This window comes from Arachis hypogaea, chromosome 3 (assembly GCF_003086295.3).
Source record: "Arachis hypogaea cultivar Tifrunner chromosome 3, arahy.Tifrunner.gnm2.J5K5, whole genome shotgun sequence".
Taxonomy (NCBI): domain Eukaryota; kingdom Viridiplantae; phylum Streptophyta; class Magnoliopsida; order Fabales; family Fabaceae; genus Arachis; species Arachis hypogaea.
Genome location: NC_092038.1, coordinates 142,016,794 through 142,043,688, shown reverse-complemented (window position 1 = coordinate 142,043,688; position 26,895 = coordinate 142,016,794). Strand labels below are relative to the sequence as shown.

The following is a 26,895-nucleotide window of genomic DNA, read 5'->3' as shown; positions in this document are numbered from 1 at the left end:
TTACAAAATTTAGATCAGATACAGCTATAGATGCAAATGCAATAATGGTTCTTGAGGTCACAAAAATAATGTACATAGTTGTTGGCAAAGATGTCACGTCCTGTTCCAATTTATTCTGTTTTTTTTTTTTGTCCCTGATCCGCATGTTAACGAATTTGGATTCGAAAACAATTTACAACATAAAAAAACTATCTTTTATGAGTAGCAAGTGGAACATTAACGGTACCACTTGAACTATTTATAGTTGCCAAGTCGAATAGAAATAGGCCTTCTTTGATTATGTATTTTTTTTGTGTTACTTTTAGTACTAAGGTTCCACATGGAATAAGGATTACTTTAACTGTTTGCTTACTCATTTTAGTCCGTTTATTCTCTTTGTAATGTTAGTTTCCTAACCAAGGTTTTTCTTACTTTATTCACAGCCTCACTTGTGAATAACAACATAACATAATACTCTTTGACCATTCTTTTTTCTTAATAAAAATCGTTTCTTTTTGTCTAAAATTTTTCATATACTTTTTCAAATAATAACGATGCTCCTTTATTTTCTACACCAAATAATATCCCAATTAGACTTTATGTTCACATCATCACGGTTTTCATTTGTTTTTCCTATGCATCGCACCAGTACTTTGCTACTTACAGATAAAAAATGGTAGAAATTTAGGTGTAGTCAACTTCACATAAATTGATAACTGAGAGTCGTCAATGAAAATTTAGTCAAATCATTCAAATTATTTAACGGCTCTTAACTATCAACTTTACGTGAAGTTAACTGCACCCAAATTTTCACCCAAAAAATTGTATATAAATTATAAGGTATGTGGGAGATTGGTTGTTATGCTTTGCGGTTCCTTGGTGTCACGTAATGAATTTGAATGACTTTGACCACACCTCAGGTTTTTCATTCATTTTATTGTGCCTTTGCCCACTTTCCACCACATGACGAAGAATAACTTGCAAGTTACAACCAACGATATGTAACATAGAATGGCATATTAGCCACATCCATTGCGACATTCCTCCAAACCAGGTAACAGTTTTCTTTGTAACATGGAATTACCTATTTTATGCACTCGAGTTTTAAAAAAATGGATCGTACTGAAATATACGTGTTTGATTATTTAAAAAAAAAAAAGCAAAAAGTAGTTGTCAAGTAAGAACCCAAAAACAATAACCTAATCGTTATTCTTTTAAAGAATTTTATCATGTCATTCAATGATCACTCAATCAACTTCATAATTCATATGTAATTCATATATTTATATGATTTTTTAAGTAATAAATTTGAAATTTTTTATTTTGACCAATGTGATAATATACTATTAATTGTGTATAAAACTCTTTTAATCTACATACACGAAAATTAAAATCAAATATAATTATTCGTTATTTATATATAAAATTATTCATTAATATAAACAGTCACATTATAAATATAATATAAATAAAATTTAATAATATTGTTTAATTCATATAACTAACCTCACCTAACAATTAAAATTAAAATTTGTAGTTGTATATAAAACTATAATACACTTTTTAACTTAAAAATTAAAAACATAAACTATCTACAAAAAATATCTTCATCAATATTTTAAAAAACAACCATTACTTTTCAAAATTAAAAACATAAGCATATATTTTTTTATTTACTAAATACAAAATAAAATTCTTATATTTTTCAAAAATACAAATACCAGTTTGAGATGAATAACACTTTCTACGTTTTCAACTGTTTATTAATGCTGGTTACTTCTACGGTTCTACCCCAAACTACCGGGAGAATACCAGAGGGGGACCCGGCCGCCCCGGGGGAGGGGGGGGGGTGGTTAACCATTGTCCATATTTTCATATTCAAACACTTGAATGGCAACAAGTCCTGAACAAAATACAACTTAAATGGCAATAAATCCTACACCTTCTGCAACGGGCAAGACGAAAATAAATATGCAAAAGAAAAGAAAAATGGCGAGAATTAAATCAAGTAGATAATAGCATTAAACTTTTAAGCTCAAGTCCATCATAACAGAATTTCAACAGATACAATCAAAGAAACAACATGAGCGTCGATTTAGAGACATTCTATATAATACCCCTTTCCTTATTTTTCTCTTCTTCAAGGACGACAAGAAAGGAAAAAAACATTGTACATATACAACACAATATGGTAAGAGTGAATTATTAGTAGATGAATACACCTAATGAGGACATAACCAGAAATCTGAGGATCGGATCAGCTAAAATGAGTCGTGCATCAAAGCAAATGTTACTCTGAAGGTCATCCGAACAGACAAGGTTGCATCATAGAACACATTCACAGTTCTCCGGATGCAAACTCCATACTGCCACGTCAACTACCCGTTGTAATTATGAAGCAGTTGATCGTCAACCAAGGTAATTGATTTGATTCGTCCAGCAGTTGCAGAAACACCCATGACCTCATTTCTTATTTCTTCTCTACAACAGGAAAATCCCCACACTTGAATCTGAGACCAAATAGTTAAGAGTGGCATACAACCCAACAGCACCCAACATTTCATATGACCTTATACTACTTTGTTCCTCATAAGAACCTGCAATAAGAGATACTCAGACAAACCTGCACAAGATACTATTCTGTAATGACACAAGACCTAACTGTGCTCATGGGGAACAACTGACTCAGTTGGGCCAACACTTCTATCTGGCCTTTCTGAACATTTGATTAGCAGCTTGGAACAAGAAGAGCAAAGTAGTTCCAGACAAAATGTTTCTTCATACTCGCTGTCATTGATGCAATGGCCACACTGACTACACCGGGCTATGCATAAAGTGCATGCCCTACACTCTGGGGCATGCCCCACTGCTTGACAGCCCTCTGCAGGACAATCATATACCAGCCTTAAATTCTGGCATCTTGGACAAACTTCAATATCTATGTCTCGGTCATCATCACAAGACAGGTATAAGTTGCCCCTGCGGTAAAAGTGAGGTTTGCGAGGATGCTGCAGCACCTGGCTATCAGTGCCCATCAAGAGCTTCAGTTCTTCAAAATGGTTTTGTGTAACACCATAAAGGCCACCTATGTGTAAATGTTTCACCCCTTGTGTTCCCATAGACTTGAAAGCTTTTAAAGTACTCACTATACCTTCAATACTGAGTCTTGTGCATCCAGGAACACTCAACTGCATAGTTTAAATGGAATATTACTAGGTTGCTTGACAAAAAGCTTTTGAAGAACATTAAATTTTTCCTGATCTCAGCTTTTAATGGTGCACACAGATCAAGATAATAATAAACAACCGTCATGGATTATCAACTAGAGCAATACAAAATAACTGATATATGGAACTTGCACAGTATTGCAAAATCTCAACCTATGTTAAGGTGCCATGATCTGTCAAATGTATAAGCATCATGTAACCTGAATGCATCTAGAATGCAAACAATTGCATGTAAAAAACTTGATAACTGAACAATTAATTTGCTTCAACTAAAACCTATAAATCTAATTTGTCTTATTACATGCCTTCCCCTCAAATAGGGGGATTTATTTCACACCAACCCCAAAAAAGTATAATACCTTTTCTCTACGAATATGAATGGATACATATAACAATAAAACTTTACCACTATTAATTCTATAAACCAGAGATGTAATATAGGACACAGGTATATAATAACGTTGAAGAAAGACCAAGTATTTCCCACCCTTATACACCTCCATTAAAATATCATTGCTGCAACCTAGACCGAGATCTCGAACAACCCTGACTTCAGTAATAGAAGACAAAAGATGGAAATTCAGGAAATAAAAACATCTAACATGATGCAGAATGTAAAACATACCAACTCAAAAGATGTTTGGACAAAACGCTTCACAAATTAACCATTCAATAAAATATTAATCAACAGCATCAGCATATCCAGATTAACTACACACATATATACGGGACATAATATCTAAAATGTACATTTAATTTGAAATCAACAATATACCATGTCGGAGCATGCTCACCTTAGTTAACTTGGGATTGGCTTCAAGAACACGCCTCAGACCATCATCAGTAATCCTAGTGCACTCCACTAGGCTCAAGCACTGAAGATTACCCTGAGCTCTATCAGATAGTTGCATAAGAACATCATCAGTAATCCTCTCATTTAAAGGTTGGTCTATGTGTATCCTTCTCCACAAAAGTGGATCGCCTCGAACTGTAGAACGCAGAGATTTGCATACTCTTTCAACAACAAGAAGATCAGACAATCCTAGATAGCCAAGACAAAAACTCATAGCTGGATGAGGAGAAAGTTCATCGGCACCAAAAAAGTTCCCATCATCCATGTGTGTGTCACCACCAGACCAGCTAGGAATGCCCACATCTTCATAATCAGATCCAAAACCCAACTTGTCATCCATACTACAATCAGATCCAGAAGCAAAATTGCAGGATGGAGCTCCAACTCTCAAAGAGCACTCACCGAATCCACTCGGCTCTAACGTGTGAAACCACATAGCATTGTTGCAAAGAAATTCCAACTCAGCATACATCTGGAAACGGTTGCCTTCCCGAAGCTCCTCCATCCGGTAACCACCATTATCAACCTCCAAATCCTGAAGCCACCCCTTGATAGCAGTAAATGTGGTGCTGATGTCCATTCCAAAGGGATCCGAGGGCAAAAGATCAAGAATGTCCTTGGAGACAGAATCTTGAGCGTTACCCATATCACACCTCTCTCTCCCATAATCAAAGCAATTATCAGCATCATGCCATGATGCATTCCCAAAACCATCACCACCACCTGCACCCTTACCCTTCTCCTGAATACCTTCCACCCGGTACCCATTCCCAATCCTCATGGGCGCAACCAAATTATCCTCAGACAGACCACCCGGAAAAATTGGTCGATGCGAGAAATTCAACGCCATCTCAGATACCTATATATCTATATACACACCCCCGTCAACCCAATCAATCAGCCTAACCCTAATTTTTTCCCTTTTTGGGGGGCTTCTACCTAAAACAACAATTTTTTGGGGAATTTTTTTTTATTCTCTTGATGAGAATGATACAGGGAGGAAAAAAAAAAAACAAAAAGTAGGAAAAAATGTAGGAGGAGGGGTAAAAGAAAAAGAAAAGGTCGTGGAATAGATCTAACAAGAAAACCCTCGATTTCGGATGGCAAACTAAAACAACGCACCAAAAACTTCACAGAGTTTCTTGCGAATAACCCAACAACAATAATAATGATAATATATAAGAACAGCTGGGAAATGGAATCAAAGCAGGAAAAATAGGATCAAATTTATGCACAGAACAGAGAGACAGAAGGAAAGGAGGCAAAAGCAAAAATAAACAAAATTTCTACTCTATTTTTTTTCTTTTTCTTTTTTTTTGTAGTAAACCCGATAGTCGTGATGATTCAGGATACAAGGGGCTCAGATAGGAGAACAGAATAAAAGAATAATACCGTGCGAGAAGGAAAAAAAAAAGAACAAAAAAAAGTCGAATGCAGATAGATTTTACCAGAGAAACCCTAATTTGAGTCGACGAATAGGGGAACAACCAACGGCGAAACGAAGGGTAAAAAGGAAGGTGCTTTGGAGAGAACGGAAGCAGGATGATAGGGATTCGGAGGAGAAAGGAAGAAGAAAAAGGGGTAAAATCGGAGGGAATTGCGTTCTGGTTGGGTTTTATTGTTTGTTTTCCCTCTGGGGTGGGGTGCCGATGCCGATCGAGTTCGCGCAAACAAAGAGAGAGAGAGACAGAAAGATAGAAGCCAAAATGGAAAAATATATTAACCGGAAAAGATTAATAATAAAATAATAAAATAAATCCACAATAAAGGAGAGTGAATAAAGATAATAATTAATTAAAAGTGTTTTGTTATTTTTGGGGGAGAGAAGGGTAGCGGTGAAATTGTCGAATAGGAAGAGAGGGGGAAGAGAGGAGCGTGGAGGGAGTGACACGTGGCAAATGTGATTGGTTTCGCATAACACAGTTTCTTGGGGGTTACCATGTGGCGCTACACTTCGTCAAATTCTGGCTATCCTATGTGTTAGTCTATCCTACCTTCGCGCCCTTCTTTTATCTCCCTACCTTTCGTTCTCATCTTTTTTTTTTTTAAACATAAGTTTAAAATAAAATTTAAAAATTAAATTAAATATTAACTACATAAATTTCGGCATCTCATCTCCTCTGAATGTAGTAGAGTTGGATTCAATAGAAATTTAGAATTGATTAATTGAACTAGAATTTAAAATTTTATTAGGTTTACTTAAATATTTAAGTTCAATTTTAAATTAATTTAAAATAAACCAGTTAAATCTAATTGCTTCCAAGTATAATTAGTATGTATATATAATTTTATATAAAAATTAATAAAATATAAAAAATACAAATATCTTATTTTATTATTGATTTTATTTTAAATATATATTTTAGTTATAAAAGATAGATAGATTACTTCTAATCAAAATGTGGGTCGAACTCAATCTAAAAATTACATGGGATAAAGATAATAAATTCTAAACACGTTTTTTACGCAAATTAATTTTGTTATAGTGAAATACAATCATGTGATATTGTGAAGATAGAGTGGAATATTTCCCGTGTAAGGAAACGAGAATTCAAACCTGCCAATTTCTTCTAAAATATAAAAGAACGTCATTTAACAACAAATCGGATCATATAACTTCTTTTATAGTCACCAAAAAATATATATAATTTCTTTTATAAAAATAAAAAAAATTAAAACTATACCTTTCGATTCTTTTCTCAATAATTAAAAAAAAAAAGTGAAATCGAACCTTCTGATATTTTATTTTAAAAAACAAAAAATTAAAAAAGATTAAATGGCATCCGATTTTTTTTTTAAAACAGTTTTATGTTTTTAAAAAATTACAAAAAATAACAATATTTTTTAATTTCACAAATGTTGAGTTAAAATTCTTTAGACTTTTTTTAAGGGATAGGAATGGTTCTGAGAATTACCTGAAATTTGGTTCGTTTTGTGCCTAAACGTGAGATTCAGACTCTTTTTAGGACAACAGCCGACTTCTACGAGGGTCGAGGTGCCACCGTCATTCTTAAGTTAGCATGGGTTTTAGCAAGTTTATATTTGATTAGATCTTAAGTATACCTAAGAGGAGGGGTGTCAAGGTATTTATATTTGTTAAGCCAATAACTACTGTTGGAGCAGTTCTACTTTTATTAGTGGATAACTATCTCCTTTTATTTAGGGTTGTTGAGATCTCCCTTCTAAAAGCAAATGAGAAATAATAGGAATTGATTATGACTTGGGTATGGAAGGATCGCGCTCTGCCTGACTTTCATAAGGTCAGGCAGGTCTAGTTATATTGGGCTTTCCTCATTTTGCACTTGACTTATGGATTGGACCAGGATATGAACAGTGTCCTTTGCGTGAAACTGAGCTTTATGTAGGTCGGTTTCAAGCAAAAAGAAGTTTGATAAGTGTTTTCGGGCTGGTTCATCACGTCGGTTCATTTACCTTTTGGTAGGTCAGAAACCCGACGTGATTTTTTGAATGTCAGCCGTTACGTCTTTTCGTATTCCTTGCCACATGTTCTACAGTTACTTTAATAATTGTGTACATCATAAATGAGGAGGTGATTTTACCATTTTGTCCCTTGGGTCTTATAAATACCTAACCCTTCCTCTCTTTCTTCTTTTTCATTTCTTCTTCTTCTCAGACAGTTTTATTGCTTCCTTTTTGTTTCAAAACTTCTTTTTTCGAATCCCATTTTTCAATTTCTTCGCCTTGAAGTACTTGTTCGTGTTTGCTCTGAGAAGTTTGGATCGTCCGTATTTTTGCTGCTTGCAGGCGTATCTTTTCTTCTCTGTTCAGGTTAGTCTCTATTTTTCTTGCTTTCTTGCATTTTCTTGTTTTTGGCTTTGAAACAGTAGTGGCTTTTTCTTTATGTATCATGTTTCCCAAATTCTTTTTAAAGAATTTTTGTTCTGTTCTTTGCGCATTACCATTGCTTTTTCTTGTGTTGGATTTTGCTCTGCAACTATGATGCTCCTAAATGGAGCTATTTTTTGTTTCTTGGAAACAATGCCATTTCCATTTTTGCAAATGTGTTTTCTTCAATATGTGTTGGTTGTTGTTGCAGTTTTCTGATTTTGCTTTCTGTTTTGTTATGGGTCCGACCTCTTTTGGTTTTTACTGGCTTGTAGTAATGCTTTTCCTTTTATTGTAATGTAGGTTTAGCTTCTTTATGTCTCGTTCAATTGTCCTGAGAATGTCGTCCAAAGCCCCTGAGGATTTATTAAATCGGGTAGATATTTTTGTCCTTTTCGCCGTTCCTGTAGTTGACAATGAGTACGCAGAGACTTTTCGTAGACACCATAGACTTTGTGAATCCAAGATAATGAGGAGAGGTATAAAATAGTGGTTCCTGACCCTGAAGACCTAATTTGCTTTCCCCGACTTGATAACTCAGAAACTCATTTCATGTTCATGTATTACTGCTTTTTTACTCGACTTGGGGTTACCTTTCCTTTTTCCGACTTCAAAATCAAGATCCTTACAATTTGTAAAGTTGCTCCTTCCCAGTTTCATCCGAATTCATGGGGCTTCATGAAAGTTTATCAGTTCATGAGCCGAAAACTTGAATTTCCCCTTTCCTCGAAGATATTCTTTTACTTGTTCCAGCTTACCAAACTTTTTAACTCCAATAAGTAGCAGTGGGTCTTTTTCTGAGCTATTCAAGGTCGAAAATTTTTTTCTATTTCTGATGAATCCTTTCACGCCTTTAGGAACTTTTATTTTAAGGTCCAAGCTCTGAGGGTGCTTTTTTTATGAGAATAATAACCCTTTGTTTAGCTTATACTGGGTACAAGCCTCTCCTGTTGCTAAGTATACTTTGGTAGATTTGGACGAGGTGGAGGAGGCTGTAGTTGAGTTTTTGCGAGAAGCTTGGGGACGGGCTCCAAATCTCGATACGAATAAGTTCCTTCTCGAAAAATCGAGTTATGTCCATACCAAATTAGGTGGTTTAAATTTCCCTTATTAAATTGATTCTGCTTATCCCGAGTTGTTTTCGTCTGAATTTTCTCCGATTTTCTTTTTGTAGAAAAAATGACTAGTGGTTCAAATTCTTACTAGAGGGTTCAGCAGGCTAAGAAGAACGTTAAAGCCCAAACTATTCAATTACAGGACTCGGGCAAGTCGGACACTCCTTCTCCTTCCAAGTCGGACTCTGGTACCTCTTCGTTAGGTAAGTCGGTATCCGATCTTCCTCCTCCTCCTCCTCTTGGCTTTCAGTCTACACCTCGGGTTCCCTCATTTCATGAGCCAAAGCCTAAAAAGAAAAAGACCTCGGATTCTACAAGTGTTTATGATCTGGGTTTCGACGGGCTGGATTTTTGTGATAGATACGTCCTTCCTCATAGCTTCATAGCTATGGATAATGCTTCTATCAAAAATAACCTTCAAGTCGTCATCCAAGGTGGTATTCAGATGGCTAGGGTTTGCTCTACTTTATTGAAGGAGCTGGATAAAACCCCTCTTGGTGCTACCCGACAATCTTTGGACGAGTTACAGCCCGAGGTAACATCCTTGAGGGAGTTTAAGAAAGAGCTAGAGGGAGAAAATGAGATTCTTGAGTCCAACCTCTCTAAAGTTCGGGAAAGGGTTAAGAAGATTGAGGCTGCTTATGCTATGTCTAAAGGCCTAAAGATGAAAGCTGAACAGAGCTATACCCGAGTTTATGGAGATAATCTGTACTTAAAGGATGAGGTGAACCGGCTAAAGGACTAATATGCTGAGTTGGAGGAGTCAGTTTTAAGTTATTACTTCCGAGGTGGACTTTTCTGCACTTAACCCTGACATGGTTGTCGTTGACGGGGAGATTGTCCGACCTCCACAAGAAGGGACATCCCAAAGTCTGACTTGAAGACCTCGAGTGGACCGTCTGGGGAGACTTCCCAACCTTTAGAAGACGTTCCTCTTGTTCATCCCGAAGAGAAGCCTCCGACTTCTTCACCTCAACCTGAGGACGATGCCAGTGTAGCCTCTGAGTCCCAAAACCCTTTGCTTGGTGATGATTAATGGCCCAACTTGTGGGTCTTGAACAATATTCATTTCTGTAATAGCTGTAGTATTTTGAATACTTGAAGTTTGATATGTTTAAGAACACTTTGTTGTTTTTTTGGCTTGTTGACCTCTTTTCGAGGATTTTAAATAATAACTCTTAGCTTTGCATAGATGTTTTTTCTCGAATACCACTTATCATGGTTTTTTTTTTTTGTAAAGTTTCCTAAGTTTTTAACCATTATGTCGAATAAGTTTAAAAAACTTTTGCTTACTTCTCTTTTATTGAACGATCTCGTGTCCGATTTCTAAAGGTCGGTCACCTTTGTAAGTCTTTGTTGAAGTTTGTCCTCTTTAAGGTTTTACCTTTTGTTTTATTTCAAATTTTGTAAGGTAAAACACTTTTTCTGACAATTCTTTTTTCCATTATAAGAACTTGGTATCCGATCTTTTAGAGGTTGGTCCTTTTGATATTTAAGTTATTTTTGCGATACGTTTTGGGATCCCCTTTTGCCCGACTTATAGGTCGTTTATCTCGATTATGATCACGATCAGCGTATATAACTTCTTTACACAGACTTGAACCTCGTCGCTTTATCCTGCCGACCATATAGGTCGGGTAATGATTTTTGCATTTTTTCGAGCATAAGTCGATGCATCACGTAGAAATGGAATTTTAAGAAGGAATTATCATTAATAAAAAATGATTTACAAGATGCTTTTGTCACTAAGGGTTTTTAACTTTCTCACCCCCTAGTCCTCGTTATAATGCCTCGTTAAAATCCCATTCAGGAAAAGTCCTTTTTGGAAAAAAAAAACCATGAAGTTGGGAACAAGAGTACATCAGGAAACGAGGTGCATTACTAACTATAATATCTCTTCATATTGCATGCATGCCACGACCTAGGGAGCTCGGTCCCTTGTAAGTCGGACACTTTGTAATAACCTTTTCCCAAGACTTCTGTGATCTTGAAAGGTCCTTTCCAATTGGCTGCAAGCTTTTCTTCACCCGACCTTTGTATTCCAATGTCATTTCTTATCAGGACAACGTCGTTTGTGGCAAATTTTCTTTTGATAACCTTTTTGTTGTACCTTGTAGACATCCTTTGTTTTAAAGTCGCTTCTCTTATTCGAGCTTGTTCTCGGATTTCTAGAAGGAGATCAAGCTCTTCTTTCTGGGCTTGGATGTTTTCTATTTCATTGTAGAATCTTACCTTTGGACTTTGTTCATTCACTTCAATTGAAATCATGGCTTCTACTCCATAAGCAAGTTGGAATGGAGATTCCCTCGTTATAGAATGGAGAGTGGTCCGATATGCCCATAAAACTTGTGAGAGTTCTTTAGGCCCATGCTCCTTTAGCTTCTTGTAGTCTTTTCTTTAGTACAGCCAATATGACTTTGTTTGCCGCTTCTACTTGCCCATTTGCTTGAGAATGCTCTACTGATGTGAATTGATACTTAATTTTCAGACTTGCCACCAAGCTTCGGAAGGTTGAGTCGGTGAACTGAGTACTATTATCGGTGGTAATGGAGCGGGGTACCCCAAACCGGGTGATAATGTTTTTGTATAAAAATTTTTAATTTCATTGAGCTGTAATTGTAGCTAGTGGCTCTGCTTCAATCCATTTAGTGAAGTAGTTAACTCCCACTATGAGGTGTTTTACCTGCCTGGGTACTTGAGGGAAAGGTCCAAGGAGGTCTAAACTCTATTTTGCAAAAGGTCATGGAGAGGTTACACTTAAAAGCTCTTCGGGAGGAGCTACATAAAAGTTAGCATGCATTTGACAAGGGAGACACTTTTTTACGAAGTCGGTAGCATCTCTTTGCAAGGTCGGCCAAAAATACCCGGCTTGGATCACTTTTTTAGCAAGTGACTGAGCTCCGAGATGATTCTCGCAAATGTCACTGTGAATTTCTTCTAAGACTTCTTTAGTTCGGGAGGTCAGGATGCATTTTAATAAGGGTGTGGATATCCCTCTTCTATAAATGATATTATGCACCAAGGTGTAGTTTTGTGCCTCCTTTATGAGTCTACTGGCTTCCATTTGTTCCTTAGGTTGGATATCGAATTTTAGGTATTCGATAATTAGAGTCATTCAACCTAGGTTTAAGTTAGAGAATGTTAATGTATCCAACCTTCCTTTTTCTGAGCTTGTGTCTTCCCTTGTTACTGATGGTTCCTAGAGGGTCTCTTAGATCAGGGTTTTGTTATTGCCCCTTGGCTTAGTGCTCTCCAATTTCGAGAGGACGTCAGCTCGGCTGTTAAGTTCACGAGATATGTGTCAGACTTCTGTTTCTGGAAATTGTCCAAGTTGTTCTAATGTCTTCTCTAAACACCTCTTCATGTTGGGATCTTTTGCCTAATAATCTCCATTAATTTGAGAAGTTACTATTTGGGAATCACTAAACACTGTGACCTTTGTGGCATTGACTTCTTTGGCGAATTTTAAGCCAGCAATCACGGCTTCGTACTCGGCTTGATTGTTAGAGACTGTGAACTCGAATTTTAGGGAGAGCTATATTTGAGTCCCTTCTTCATTTTTCAAGATGATTCCTGCCCTCACTTCCTGCTTTGTTGGAGGATCCATCACATATAAGTTCCAACTCAAGGGGCTTCCATTGTTTCCTCCTGTGTATTTGGAAGTCGGCAAGATATTGGGACTTAATTGTTATCCAAGTTTCATATTTTAAGTCAAACTTGGACAACTCTATTGCTGATTGCAGCATCCGCCCTACTATGTCCATCTTTTGAAGGATATGCTTCATAGGTTGGTTAGTTCGGACCTTGATGGTGTGGGCATGAAAGTAAGGTCGAAGTCTTCTAGAGGCCAGAATTAAGACGTAAGCGAACCTCTCAATCTTTTGATAGTTTATTTTTGCCGCTTGTAAGACTTTACTAGTGAAGTAGATTGGTTGTTGTCCGACTTCATCTTCTCGTATGAGAACGGAGGCTATGGCTTTATCGACAAATGTTAGGTATAGTACGAGCTCTTATCCTTCTTTACGTCGGGTAAGGATGGGTGGCTGGCTTAGAAAACTTTTGAAGTCTTGAAAGGCCTTTTCGCATTCCTAAGTCCATTCAAATTGACATCATTTCTTAAATAAGGAGAACAGATGTAAGGATTTCAATGCCGACCCTGCCAAGAATCTGAATAATGCCACCAGCCTACCATTTAATTGTTGGACTTCTTTTAAGCAAGTCGGGTTGCTTTACACTTTTTCGGGTTAGCTTCGATGCCTCTTTGTGTGAGCATGAAGCCTAAGAATTTCCCGGCTTCTACCGCAAAGGTGCATTTTATGTGATTTAGTCTCATCATGTATTCTCTTATTGTGTCGAATACTTGTGAGAGGTCAGGAAGGAGATTAACTTCTTCCCTGGTCTTAACGAGCATGTCGTCCATGTATACTTCCATCAGCTTTCCAAGGTAGGATGAGAACACTTTATTCATTAGCCTTTGGTAAGTAACTCCAATATTTTTTAACCCAAATGGAATTACTACATAACAATAGTTAGCCCTTGGAGTTATAATTTATAAATGATGTTTTCTCCTGGTTCGACTTGTATATCAGAATTTGGTTGTATTCCGAATAAGCATCCATAAAGGAAAGGTACCTGTATCCCGGAGATGAATCTACCAGCGTATCAATGCTAGGGAGTGGTATGGATCTTTTGGGAAGGCTTTATTGAGGTCAGTGTAGTCGACACACATTCTCCATTTCCCATTTTGTTTCTTCACTAACACGACATTAGCCAACCATAATGGGTACTTTACTTCTCGGATAAACCCAGCTTCTAACAAGGTTTGGACCTGCTCTTCAACGACTTGTGTTCTCTCAAGTCTGAGCTTTTGCCATCTTTGTTGCGTAGGTCGAGATCCAGGGTAAATGGCAAGTTTGTGATTCATGAGGTCGGGATCTATCATTGGCATGTCGGAAGGCTTCCAAGCAAAGAGATCAGATTTATTTTGGAGGAGTTTAACTAGATCAGCTTTTAACTCTTTATCTAAGTTGGCTTCGATATTTGTGGGTTTTTCAACATGGTCTCCAATCTGTACTTGCTCTATCCTTCCTTTGGGTTATGGTCTCAGCTTTTCTTTTATTCGGACACCTCCGAGCTCAATTATATTTACTTATTTTTCCTTTGTACTTTCTCGTAGGTTTAAACTTTCATTGTAGCACTTCCTTGCTAATTTATTATCTCTCCTTATTGTGGCTATTCCCTCAAAAGTTGGGAATTTCAAACAAAGATGTGGGGTGGATACAATGGCTCCAAGTCGGTTTAAAGTTGTTTGACCTATTAAAGCATTATATACTGAAGCTACATCGACCACTATATAATTAATGCTCAAGGTTTGAGATCTCGTTCCTTTTCCGAAGGTAGTGTATAATGAAATGAAGCGAAGAGATCGGATGGGAGTGTCTCCCAACCCGAAGAGTGTGTCGAGATACGCTTTCAGTCCTTTTTCTTCGAGACCCAATTTGTCGAAGGTGGGTTTGAATAAGATGTCGGCTGAGCTTTCCTGGTCCACCAAAGTCCTATGGAGGTAGGCATTGCCAAGTATCATTGTGATTACAACGGGTTCATCCCGACGTTATACCTTGAGCGTCTTCTTTTGGGAAGGAGATGGTGGGTGTTCAGAGGGTTACCTGAAACTGAAGGTCGATCTCGGATGAGATCTGCTGTGGTGGCCGGAGCTGTCGTGTTCGACCTGGTGGAACTAGTGGCCGGAGCTGTCGTGTCCGACCTGGTAGAACTGGTGGAGCTGGATATGCTACTGATCCTTCGTCACCGGAGGCTGGTGGTACCTGCCAGAGACTCCGATGCTTAAGTTAGCATGGGCTTTAAGCAGGTTTTTAGTAGAAATAGAGTATGAGTTATACCTGGGTGCTCCAGTGTATTTATAGTAGTGTGGAGTGACCTTTCTGGAGATAAGATAGTTATCTTATCTTATCTTTGAGTGAAGTCATCTTATCTTTAAGGGGAACTTCCTTTATCTTTCTAGGCTTTAACTACCTTTAGATTTGGGCTGTGTTCCTTCGTTTGGGCCTTCTTTGGGCTTCTCTGGTGATTTGGCCGAGCTCTTTAAGAAGAGGTCGGTAATGGGCCAACCTTCCAAGAGGTCGGTCATGGGCCAACCTTCTAAGAGGTCGGCCAACCCGGTCCATTATAGCTCAAACCGATGCATGAACAATGGGTAAATCGGGAATTTCATTTTCATCTCTGACTTGATAGACTTTCTTTAGATGTCTTTTTCGAGATGACTTGGTTATTCCGCCTCCCGCGAATCCTCTGGCTATCATGTGGATATGCCTGTCCAAAGTTGGGTTTGATCGATCTTGTCCACTTGCCTCTTCATTTTCTCGCTTTCTTTTTCCATGATCGTCAGACCTTTCTAGTAAGTATTTTTCTAACTGACCAGTTTTTCAATTACATTTTTCAGGTCATAACAATCATTTGTAGAGTGCTGATATAGCTTATGATACTCACGGTATTCTATTCGACTACCACCTTTTTTGTTTTTAATTAGGCGAGGAGGTAGTGGTTTCTCAGTGTGGCAGATTTCTCTATATACATCAACAAGAGAGACTCTTAAGGGAGTGTAGTTGTGGTACCTCCGAGGTTTTTTCGAGTTGTAGTCGTCTTTTTTCTTTGTCTCTTTCTCCTTTTTCCGAGCTTGGTAGGGATTGTTTGGTCTAGGAGCAGGCTCTCGTAATCGGGCATTCTCTTCCATATTGATGTATTTTTCAGCTGGCTCCTGTACTTCATTCAAAGGCGTCGGGTGCCGCTTTGAGATAGATTGGGAGAAGGGTTATTCCTTGAGACCATTGACTAGTCCTATTATCACTGTTTTAGTAGGTAAATTTTGGATCTCTAAACAAGTTTTGTTGAACCTCTCCATGTAGTCCCGAAAAGTTTTGCCCTGACTTATTGCTTAACTCTTAAGAGGCTTGGTGCATGCTTCACCTTATCCTTTTGGATGGAGAAGCAAGTAAGGAATTTTCTTGCGAGATCATCAAAACATGTGACCGACCTGGGTGATAGATTATTGAACCACTTCGTTGCCGACTTAGTGAAAGTTGTTGGAAAAGCTTTGCAACGAGTTGAATCTGAAGTGTCGGCTAGATACATCTAATTTTTGAAGTTGTTTAAATGGTGTCTCGGATCAGTTGTTCTACTATAGAGGCTAATGTCTGGGCTTTTAAAGTTTTTAGGGACTTTAGCTCGCATGATCTTTTCGATGAAGGGATCTTCTCCGTAGAAAGGGGTTTCTTCTTGGTCTGTGCGGCAATTCAATTTCTAAGGTTGGTCTCGAGCTTTAAGAGCTTTTCTTCTAGCTCTCTTCGTCGCTTAACTTCTATTCTCAGATCTTTCTCAGTTTCTCTTTGCCTTTCTATCTCCTGTTCGAGTTGTTCTAGCCGACCTTGGTGTCCATGAACTAATCCCATAAGCTCGACTGGATGGATTTGATCATCTTTTGGATGGTGTATTTCTGAGTTCACTCTTCTATGAAGGGGATTTCCTGATGTTTCCTCTCCGGGATTTTCAGCGGTCCTGTTGTGAGGGGGAGGTATCATGTTGGCTCTGTTGTCATTGTTTTTGTCAAGGTGTTCTGGCTCTTATTCAGAGGCCGTGCCTCCGTCTCGATTGTCTTCCATCTTGGGGTGTAGACTTTCAGGTCCCCGACAACGGCGCTAATGTTCCGATGGTTACTTGAAACTGAGTTGTTTTTGGGTTTGGATGTGAGGTCCATACTCCTTTTAGGACAGCGTCTGACTTTCACGAACGTCAAGGTGCCGCCGTCCGAGTTCCTCGTGAGGAGGTGATGGTTAGTACCTGTAAAGGACTCCGATACTTAAATTAGCATGGGTTTTAGCAAATTTATAGTAGATTGGATTTTAAGTATACCTGAGAGGTGTCAGAATATTTATATTTGTTGAGCCAATAACTACCGTTGGAGTAGTTTCACTTTTATTGATGAATAACTATTTTTTTTTTTTTGGATTGTTGATATGTTTCTTCTAAAAACAAGTGAGAAAGATAATAAAAATTGATTATAACCTGGGTATAAATGATTTGCGCTTTGTTCGACTTCTATAAAATCAAATAGGTCTAATTATGTTGAGTTTTCCTCATTTTAGACTTGACTTATAAATTGAGACAGAATATGAACAGAAATTGTGCATAACTTTTTTGGCATGTAATTATATAACGAATTTAAATTTGATTCTTTAATGATAAATGTAGTTGAATATGGATTTTATGACTTTAGTTTTTATGTGGCTGCTAACGGGCAACTATAGTTGTTAGATAGAATACTTGACTCTCACATTTACTGTTTCAATGTAAACTTATGTTTATACGGAAATTAAATATTATATATATAATTTATTTTATTTTATTTTTAATATATATTTTAATTTAATATATATTCTATACTTATAGATAATTTGATATACATCTAATAGGTTATTTGATTATATTATTAATGTGAGTTAAAATAATTAATTTGTCATTTATTGTTTTAAAATAAACTAATTTTAAAACATAAAATAAAAATTTAATTTTAATATATTAATAACAGAAAATATTTTATACAATTTTTTAATAATATTTTTTTAAATAATAATTCACGTAATGAATATAAAATATAATTTTAAATATAATTTTTTTTGCAGATATAGCACACGTAATTAAATATATCATGTATGTATAAATTTATTTTATATTAATAATAAATTAAAATTAAATTTATGATTAATATGAATTTATATAAATTTTAAATTTGAATCTTACCATTATCAATATACTAAAAAATAATAAATAAAACATCTAGAGTAAAGTGATAATTAAGTTTTTGAAGATTTTAATTTCTGATAATTAGTCCTTAAAAAAAAAGTATTAATTTGATCCTCCAAAATAATAAAAAGTGGACATATAATGTCTTTCTATCAATTCATCAACTAAAATTTAACTTAAATGCTTATATGTATTGTTAATTACTCTGTCTATCTATGAAAGATAGTCATGTAGATAACACTTTTTGGAACGAAATTTTACTTGTTTTAATAGGATTTGTGATAAATAAAGAATAGTTGATAAAGGGTATATGAAAACTCAAAAAATAATAAATGTTTTACTATCCAAAATTACATTGTTTTCCTACTCATATGACAATAACGAGACATACCACTGTAAATAACTATTCATTGACAGAAGGACATACATATCCACTGTTTACTATCTTAAAAGATCTAATTGATATTTTTTTAAAGACTAATTAATCCAAAATCAACATCTTCAACAATCTAATTGTCACTTTACTCGAACATCTAATTAAATGTGTATACATATTTTTTATTTAAATATCGGTAGAAACTAAAAAGCAGATTATCTCAATTACACCAAGCATAAATTTTTACTAAATAATATTCAATTTGATTCCTGAATTTATATTCAGATTCAAACCTCTAACACTTATTTAAGTGAACGAGTGAACTAACAACTCTACCAATTTAAATTGGTTATCAAAATTATTAATTAAAAAATTAAAATATTTTATTTTGACTAATGTATTTATTATTGTATCATTACATATATATTAAATTGGAAAAATCACGAGTGAATAAATATGTCAATATTTATGTCTTTTAATACACTAATTAAAATAAAATATTATTAAAAAATTAATTTCTTTTATTAATTTTAGCCAATTTTTCTTTTTTTTAATCATAAATTATAAATTATAAATACTAAATTTTAAATCTTAAAACCTAATCCAAAATCATAAATCTTCTAAAGATGAGAGTTAAAAAATAATAATTTTACAAAATAAATGAGTTAATATTATTTAATTAAAGGTTTTTTTATACATATTCTTAAAATAATAGTAAAGTCATGGTAATACTAATAATGTGATGATAAACTAAAGTTCTAGATTTAGATTTCAACGTTCAACCACACGTGGTTCATTCTTTCTGCTTGGTTAGGATGGCTTCGTGGTCAAGACTTAAGGAAGTTTGTTTATTGGAACTAGACATTAAGATATAAATATAGAGATATTAAATTATATTTGATAAATATATGAATAGAAATATTTTATTTAAAAATATTATTAAATTAATATATTTTGTATTTATTTTAATAAATAAAATATAAAAATATAAATAAAAAGTTATTTTTTATTATTTTTATTAAATTTTTTAAATATATTTTTTATTATTATATTTTTTTAAATTTTTTAAATAAAAAATAAAAATATATTAAATTTTTATAATTTATTTATCATTAAAATAAATATAAAAATATAAAATTTTTGTATTTTTTTTTTTTATATCGTATTTTTAATATATTCTCTTGTTTTATTTTCAAAAACAAACACGGTTCAAGAGACAAGAGTTGAGTGGGCATGCAATTCATAAAAAAATGGTACTAGCAAACAAGAAATTGGGTGAAACTCATACCTTCTCCTAAAACACTGGTTTGGTTGGCTTCAATTTTTAGAGTGTAATTAGATTTTCTTTTTAAAAAAATAATCATATAACTAGAGATAGTGGTGGAAGAAAAACAGCAGACTAACTAAGTAGATTAAATGTTGGTTTAAGTTGATTTTTTTTTAATAAAGAATATTTTTTTAAAGTAAAATATTTTTACTTAATTTTTTTAAATTTATTTAGATGTATCTTTTTTAAAAAATATATTTTTATTAAAAATTAAATTATTTATTTTTTAAAAACTAATAATATCTTACTTTTAAAAAGATTAAAAATACAAAACATTTTTAGTACTTAAAAACCTTTTAAAAAATATATTTAAATATAAAATAATTTTTATTTATTAAAAGAATATCTTTTTATAAAAATAAAAAATAAATATTTTTTTAAAGTTAATTCAAACTGACCTTAAATAATGGAACAGTTCTATAGACGATACGCGTTAAGCAATTATATAAATGAATTGAAATAAAAAAAAAGCATTATTTTCTCGCAACCAAAGTCTCAGACATGAGAATATTTGAAGATCCTTGTGCTCCAAGTAATCAACACACATTGGATAATCAGCTGGGTAGCACGAACACTAAAAATTCATCTTTGGTTGCATAGCCTAGTAACTCAGCGATTATAAGATTAGTATATTAATTATTTAAATAAGGTTTAATTATTCTGTTGGTACTTATAATTTCACTAAAATTTTAATTAGATTTTTATATTTTTTTTAATTAGGTTCTTATACTACTTTAATTTTGTAATTAAGTCCTTCTAAGTATAAAAAATATTAGAGTTAACTGAATATTTTTTTGCAAATTGAAAATATTTATAATTAAAAACTTAATTAAACTTTTGACCGCATGTATTTTGGTAAAAATATTATGTTAATTTTAATATTTTTAACGTGAAAAGGACGTAATTATAAAATTAAAAGTAGCGTAGGTATCCAATTGAAAGAAAAAAAAAAGTATAAAGACTTAATTTAAAATTTGATAAAATTATACGAACCAACAGAATAATTAAACATTTAAATAACAACCCAACATGAATAAGACAAGTTTTAACGAGTTTAACTAATATGTGCTTTATGTAGCGTTTGTTTTGAGGTACTGAGACAGAGACTGAGAGACTGAGACTCAGTATTATGTTTGTTAGTTTAGAGACTGGTACTAAAATTTCTATCTCTGTCTCTAAAATTTCAGTATTTCAGTACCTCCAAAAAATAGGGACACAGAGGACTGAAATTTTTAGAGATGGAGACTGAAACTTTAATAACATTTTATACCTAAAATATTTTTATTTTAATTAATTAATTTCAATTTTACCCTTTGTGCAAATTAAATTAGAGTTTCATTCTTGTTCAATTCATGTCTCCCATTTTACACCAAACAGAATATTGAGATTTATTTCAATCCCTGTCTCTTAGTCTCTGTCTCTCAGTCTCAGTCTTTCCGTCTCTATCTCTCCACCAAACGCTACGGAATACATGATAAACTTATCATTAGTAGAAAATTTTAAATTTTTTTATTTAATAAATATAAAATAAATACATAAAAAACTTAAATTTTTTGTATTTTTAATAAAAAAAATTTAATTTATAATCTTAACATATATTTTTAGAGTATAAGATACATAAACCTATTTTAAATAAATGAATAAATAAAAGTTAAGACAAATTAAATGTCATCCCACGAGCGAGGGAAGAGGATAAACTGATAAAGACCTGTAAACGCCATAGAAATTAGAAATCAACATTTATTTTATTTTTTAGTAATATACTACTTTTCGTGGAAATTGTAATTTCCTTTTGTTGTTGGGCTGTTTTTTTCCTCTTGTTTTCTTGTTGCTTGTTACACATTATAAGCCTTAAAAAAATTGTCACTCTCTTTCTTATTGATCTAAATTCATTAAATTTCAACGTAAACGACGAGGCAATGCACAAAATAAATACTTATTAAAGTGTAGAGGTGATTGTTTCGTTATCTTGCTTATGATGATGTGGGAAAAACCTAAAAGTGATTGTTTTATTATCCTACTTATTTAGGCTGTGAAGAATATTTGCAGACTAGCTGAATTGCTGATAGTATTATTTGGAACCTCCACGCGTATATAGCGGTTTCCTTGTATTATACAAGTTAAAGCAATGTCAATTTATTAATTAATATAAAGACTAATGCTCAAGAGTTAAGACAAAAAAAATGAGTTAAGACCCAAAAAAAAGAGTAATACAATTTTTAGTTTTTTTTCCTCCTTAAAAAAACATTTAAATTCTGATTGTTGGTCCTGCCATTCATATAGAGGTTTGTAAACCTGGAAGAGTCTAAGCAAACAGTTCATCAAGCTCCATTTGAAAGCCACATTAATAAAAACAACCATACAGATGGAATCATCACAAGAGCTAAGCAACAAAATCAAAAGTGATTTATCAAAGTAGAAGTCGGCTATAGTCATTTTAAATTTTGATCAGTGTTTAAAGTTCAATTCTAAAATCATCATTTGGAGAATATCTTAGCATAATCTCTGCACCGAGTTGAAATTACCTGAAGAATTTCTCATACCAACAAAATTAAGCAACAAACTGTGAATGACTAACTTGCACATGGACATATGCGAAAAAAAGATATGCTTGAACCAAAACTTGCGGTTTTGAAACTTAACCCAAATAATATTCTCAGCTTAGGCATTGAAAGTAGCATTATCGTGAATAAATAAAATTCAGGAAAAAAACACGAATTCTAGTTAAAGTTCTAGTTAATTCCTTGACTTCTTTCTTGACTTGGATGAAGGCTTGCTTTGCTGAGAAGGTCCACTACTTCCTTTAGAGGCAGCAGCCGGGCTTGCTTTCGGATTAGAGTTGTTGGAAGAAGAACCAACATCATGCTTTTCTCGGACTACAGCACCCTGAGCGCCTCTCACTTGAGCAGCTTTTTTGTCCTTCCTCTTGGGCCTATAGGTTGATCTCTCCCGCCTGGGGAGCCACCTTTCAGGATCCGGGGGAGGACCTGGATTTGCGGGGTCAAACCCTTTTGGATACCTTGGTTTTCTCTTTCTCTTTTTCTTAGCTTTTGTCTTATTCTTTCCTTCCTCATGTGATTCAGTGACCCCAACATGAGCAGGACCATCAACCTGTTTCACTCCAGAAGTTCGCTCCAAGCTGTCCACATCGATCCCCTTTAAACCAGGTAAGGCCTTCAGTTGCTTTTCATAAAGTTCTGCCTTATCGACATCTGTGCGTGCAACTGTTGTTACCAGCCCAACCAGTGCTTCTATGCCTCCTTGGCTTTTAACTAGCTCCTCATAGAGTTTAGCAGCATCATCTTCATTGCCATGCCTGATCTTGAATGAAGCAGCCTCTTGCATTATAATATTAAGCTTATTGTCCTCAGTCATAGCATTAGACCACCATTTGATAGCAGAATCAAGCACAGCAGATGCACCCTCAATGTCACCAGCACGTTCTTTTAAAGAGACAAGGGTGGCAACAGTAGCAGGCATGTGTTGGATATCTGATATCTTAGCCACGGAATCAGCTGCAATATGTGGGTGACCAGCAGCAGCAGCCACCTGAGCCCTGGCCAAATGAACAACCTTGGACTTCTCAGGGTACTTCCCAACAAACTGTCCTAATAATTCCTCCGCCTTTCCAGCTTTGTTCTCTCTAACTAGGACAGCAGCTTGCAGCAATATAGGTATCACACTTTCTGGAAACATGTCTGGCAATCTGGAAACAAGTTCTCGGCCCTGTAAATTTTGATAGTACATAATGTATATAGTATGCTCCCTTGCAAAAATTTAAAGCTAAATACTAATAATTGATGATTCAAGGAGGAGAAGACAAGACAGAGAGATGAAAGACCTGGTCTATCTTATTGGCATGAAGAAGTAAAAGGACCCTATTTGCATATATCGCTTCCTTTTCTTTTGCTGGAAGTTTCAAGTCTAGTTCACTAGCTAGCCGAAAGTTCTGTGCCTCTTTGTCTTTGAGCCGATCAAGTTTCCTTAGGCTATCAGAAACATCTTTTGGACCTCTCAGTGAAACAAGATTGTTCACTGCCACTGCAATTGATGATTCATCAGCCATATCTCGTTTAATGATGTCTATATAAGCTTCAATAGCATCTTGTTTACACCCAAGAAGCTGTTTATCAATGAATAATTAATATTCCTGGCTAGTTCAACAGCAACATATGCTTGAAAACTGCAAAATCATTCACTTTTTACCTGCTGGACATAGGCCAATTGTACAGCTAGAGGAGCCAATTCACTTTCTATCTCATCATCAGGCAAATTATCTTCCATCAGGACCTCTTGACCAATTCTGATCAAATATACAATTAACAAAGATAAGTATATGTTACTCTTGGATAATTCCCCAGTCAATAAGCTTTTGTTAATAGGTCATAATCCATCAAACAAAACACCAGTATCTTAGGCGTAAAAACAAAGATCAGATCAAAGAAAAAACTAAAACAATCAAACAATATAATCCATTTGTGCTTTATTTCTTATGCCTAGCTACTGACTACTCAGTATATACTGCAACTCTAAATTGAAAATATTACTGTTGCACAATGCCCTCCAAAAGGGATTCAATAAAGATATAATCAATGTTGTTTTAAATACCTAACTGGGGAAAAGAAAAGATAATATCACCTTCGGCCTGACAACAGGAGTTGTTCTGCATCTGTGTACTTCTTCCTTTCAATTAAAGAACAAGCAGTATTGTATGCCAATTCAAAGCTACTTGTTGCTTTAACCCGAAGTGAATCCAGAAGTCCTTGAACTTCGGATGACCTCCCGCCCATAACTAGGCTGGCAACACAATTTATTTCCAAGTTATCAATCTTGGAATTTTGGAGCTTCTGGTAGATATCTAGGCAAGCATCCATCTTCCCAAGACGGTACAAAATCTGAGCTTCCAAAAGCATAGTTTCAGTTGTTCTCTCTTGTGTTTTCAAAGACTCCAAAGCTTCATTCAACTTGTTTTGTCTGTATAAGCAGTATGCCTATTTAGAAATAGCAAAGGAAAATACAATCCTCAATGTGAGTATTTACATATTCGATTAAGATCATGTAAAAATGTATAAAAAGAAGAGAAACTCTTGAGGCTAGCAATTTTTAATATATTTGGCCATCATTTGACCAACACAAACATTAAATTGTCTTTTAACAAATACATTTTATTAATTCATGTGTGTAAGTTGTGAAAAAATGTGGGTGCATGTGTGCAACCGGTAAATATAGGTGCAAACTATGTGTTCTTGTGTGCAAAATCCCTGTAAATATGGGTGCAAATTATTGCTGGCCTAGTGCCAGCAAAAAATATAATATTTGCTTGCCATATAGCATTGCTCTAAAAAGAATTCCAATCCAAAAAGAGTTCATAAGCACCCTCATGTTTTCTTTCTCCCTATCTCACTTTATCCTTCAATTCAGAATTCCAGTCTTCACTTAATTCAAACCCTACCCACTAAAAAATACACATCCTAGAACTTACAATCTTTGAGCAATTCTATCTCTCAGCCAAACTTGAAATAAGGAACAAAGTAGAAAAACAGGAACCTTAAGGAAATCGAAATCAGGGAGATGGGTGCGAGAAGATCGAATGGCGGAGAGTGCGAGGTCGAGGCGGTCGTCCTTGATGAGCGCCACGACCTTGCATCGGAGGGCGTCTTCATCAGCGGGTGCAACCGCCAAAACTGCCAATGATCAAAACAGCAACACAGATTAAGGAAAATACAGAAGCAAAAAGGAAGAACGAAAGAGGCGTAAGTTGAACAAGAGTGGAAACGGAACGGACTCTGATCTGCGAGTTTGACGGCGTTGTCGAAGGAGAAGGAGTTGATGTGCCTGTCGAGGGCGGTGAACAGATCTTCCAGGGGAGGAGGAGGCTGAGACGCCGCAGCAGCGACGACGGGTTTTGCCTTCGGAGCCATGGGTTAGAATCACGCCGCTGCCTTGGCTGTTGATTTTATCTGCATAGTGTTTGGGTGGAACAGAAGCTTAGCCTTCCAACTTCAGCTCGGCTTGTGTATCTCTATATGGGTCGGTTCGGGTTGAAATTATTTAATTTCTTAACAAAAGAATTTAAATACAATAGTAACTTTTTTTTTTTTATTTTTAAAGATTTTTGCTAACATTTTATTTTTAAAGATTGTTGTTATTGAACTTTTTTTATCCTTAAATTCGGAAGTTAAAGAATATTTTTTTTTTTATTTAAAAGATTTATTATTAGTCAATCACTTATTTAAATGAGTAAGTGAACTAACTATTGGACTAATTTAAATTGATTATTTTATAATTGAATAATATTATATATTTAAATTTTTTTGTTAATCAAATTCAATCAGGTTTATCTAACATAATAAAAATCAATTATAGTTAGTATTATTTTAAATTTTATTGTTTAATTAGATTGGACCATGTTCATAAAAAGACTTAAATATATATTATTACTGTTAAAATTAACTAGGAGTCAAAACGTTTCAACTAATAAAATATTCAATAATAATTATTCATTAAAATAAAACATTCAAAATTAAAAATAATAAAATATTCAAGACTAAACTTAAAAGAATTTAAAAATGAAACGAAAATAAACTAAATTAGGACATAAAATTTAGAATGACCAACAACGATAATAGGTGATTGACGGTAGTAGATAATATAGTAGTGTTGGAAAGGTTGTGAGGATCGAACCTGTCAATAAATTAGTAGAGTGACTAATTCAATGATTTAGTGATTTGACCGGATTTAATCGGTTTAATTTAATATTAAATAAAATTATTAAAAATATAATATATAATTTTAAATATTTAAATTCAATTATTTTTAAAATTAATAAAATTCAAATTTTCACCATTTAAGTCACCAAAAAAAAAAAATTTTTCACCATTTCATATAATAAGTTATCCATAATTTATTATTAAAATTTTATATACAACTTCAAACATAAAAAATTTATTAATTTATAACTACAAAAAATCAAAATGCATGTAAATAACAAACATACAATGTTCTACCATAAAAAAAACATTATCTTAGATACTATTGTGTGTTGCTGCTGTTAATCACCTCATGATTATTTCATCTTCAACATACGGCCAAAAAAATTAATTATCGAACAAGGTAGTAAACTCTAACAGAGAGATACCCAACAATCTTTTGCGACAGCGACACAAAAAGAGGATGAACATTGAGAAAATGGTTGAGCTGACTTTTCCACTGATGACGATTTTCTGAGTGAACTAACTGGAAACCGTAGTGTTGAAAAAAAAAAAAGTGATTTTTATGTTTGTTAATACAATTATTGTTAGCTAAATTATTATCCAATACTTTCACTAAAGTTATTTATGTTATAAAATATATTT

At 34.4% G+C, this 26,895-nt stretch overlaps 2 protein-coding genes across 2 annotated transcripts; both read right to left on the bottom strand.

The window, feature by feature from the left end:
* Nucleotides 1-1,978: 1,978 nt before the first annotated feature.
* Nucleotides 1,979-5,824, bottom strand: LOC112734817 (F-box protein SKIP14). The gene is made up of 2 exons (XM_025784281.3): nt 4,001-5,824; nt 1,979-3,167 (listed from the first exon to the last, which is right to left on the bottom strand). The coding sequence occupies exons 1-2, from the start codon at nt 4,907-4,909 to the stop codon at nt 2,637-2,639; spliced, it is 1,440 nt and encodes a 479-aa protein (XP_025640066.1). The 5' UTR covers nt 4,910-5,824; the 3' UTR covers nt 1,979-2,636.
* A 16,309-nt stretch (nt 5,825-22,133) lies between these two features.
* On the bottom strand, nt 22,134-25,589 carry LOC112734816 (uncharacterized). The gene is made up of 6 exons (XM_025784280.3): nt 25,326-25,589; nt 25,088-25,224; nt 24,179-24,531; nt 23,747-23,843; nt 23,382-23,663; nt 22,134-23,266 (listed from the first exon to the last, which is right to left on the bottom strand). The coding sequence occupies exons 1-6, from the start codon at nt 25,459-25,461 to the stop codon at nt 22,277-22,279; spliced, it is 1,995 nt and encodes a 664-aa protein (XP_025640065.1). The 5' UTR covers nt 25,462-25,589; the 3' UTR covers nt 22,134-22,276.
* Between the last annotated feature and the right edge of the window lie 1,306 nt (nt 25,590-26,895).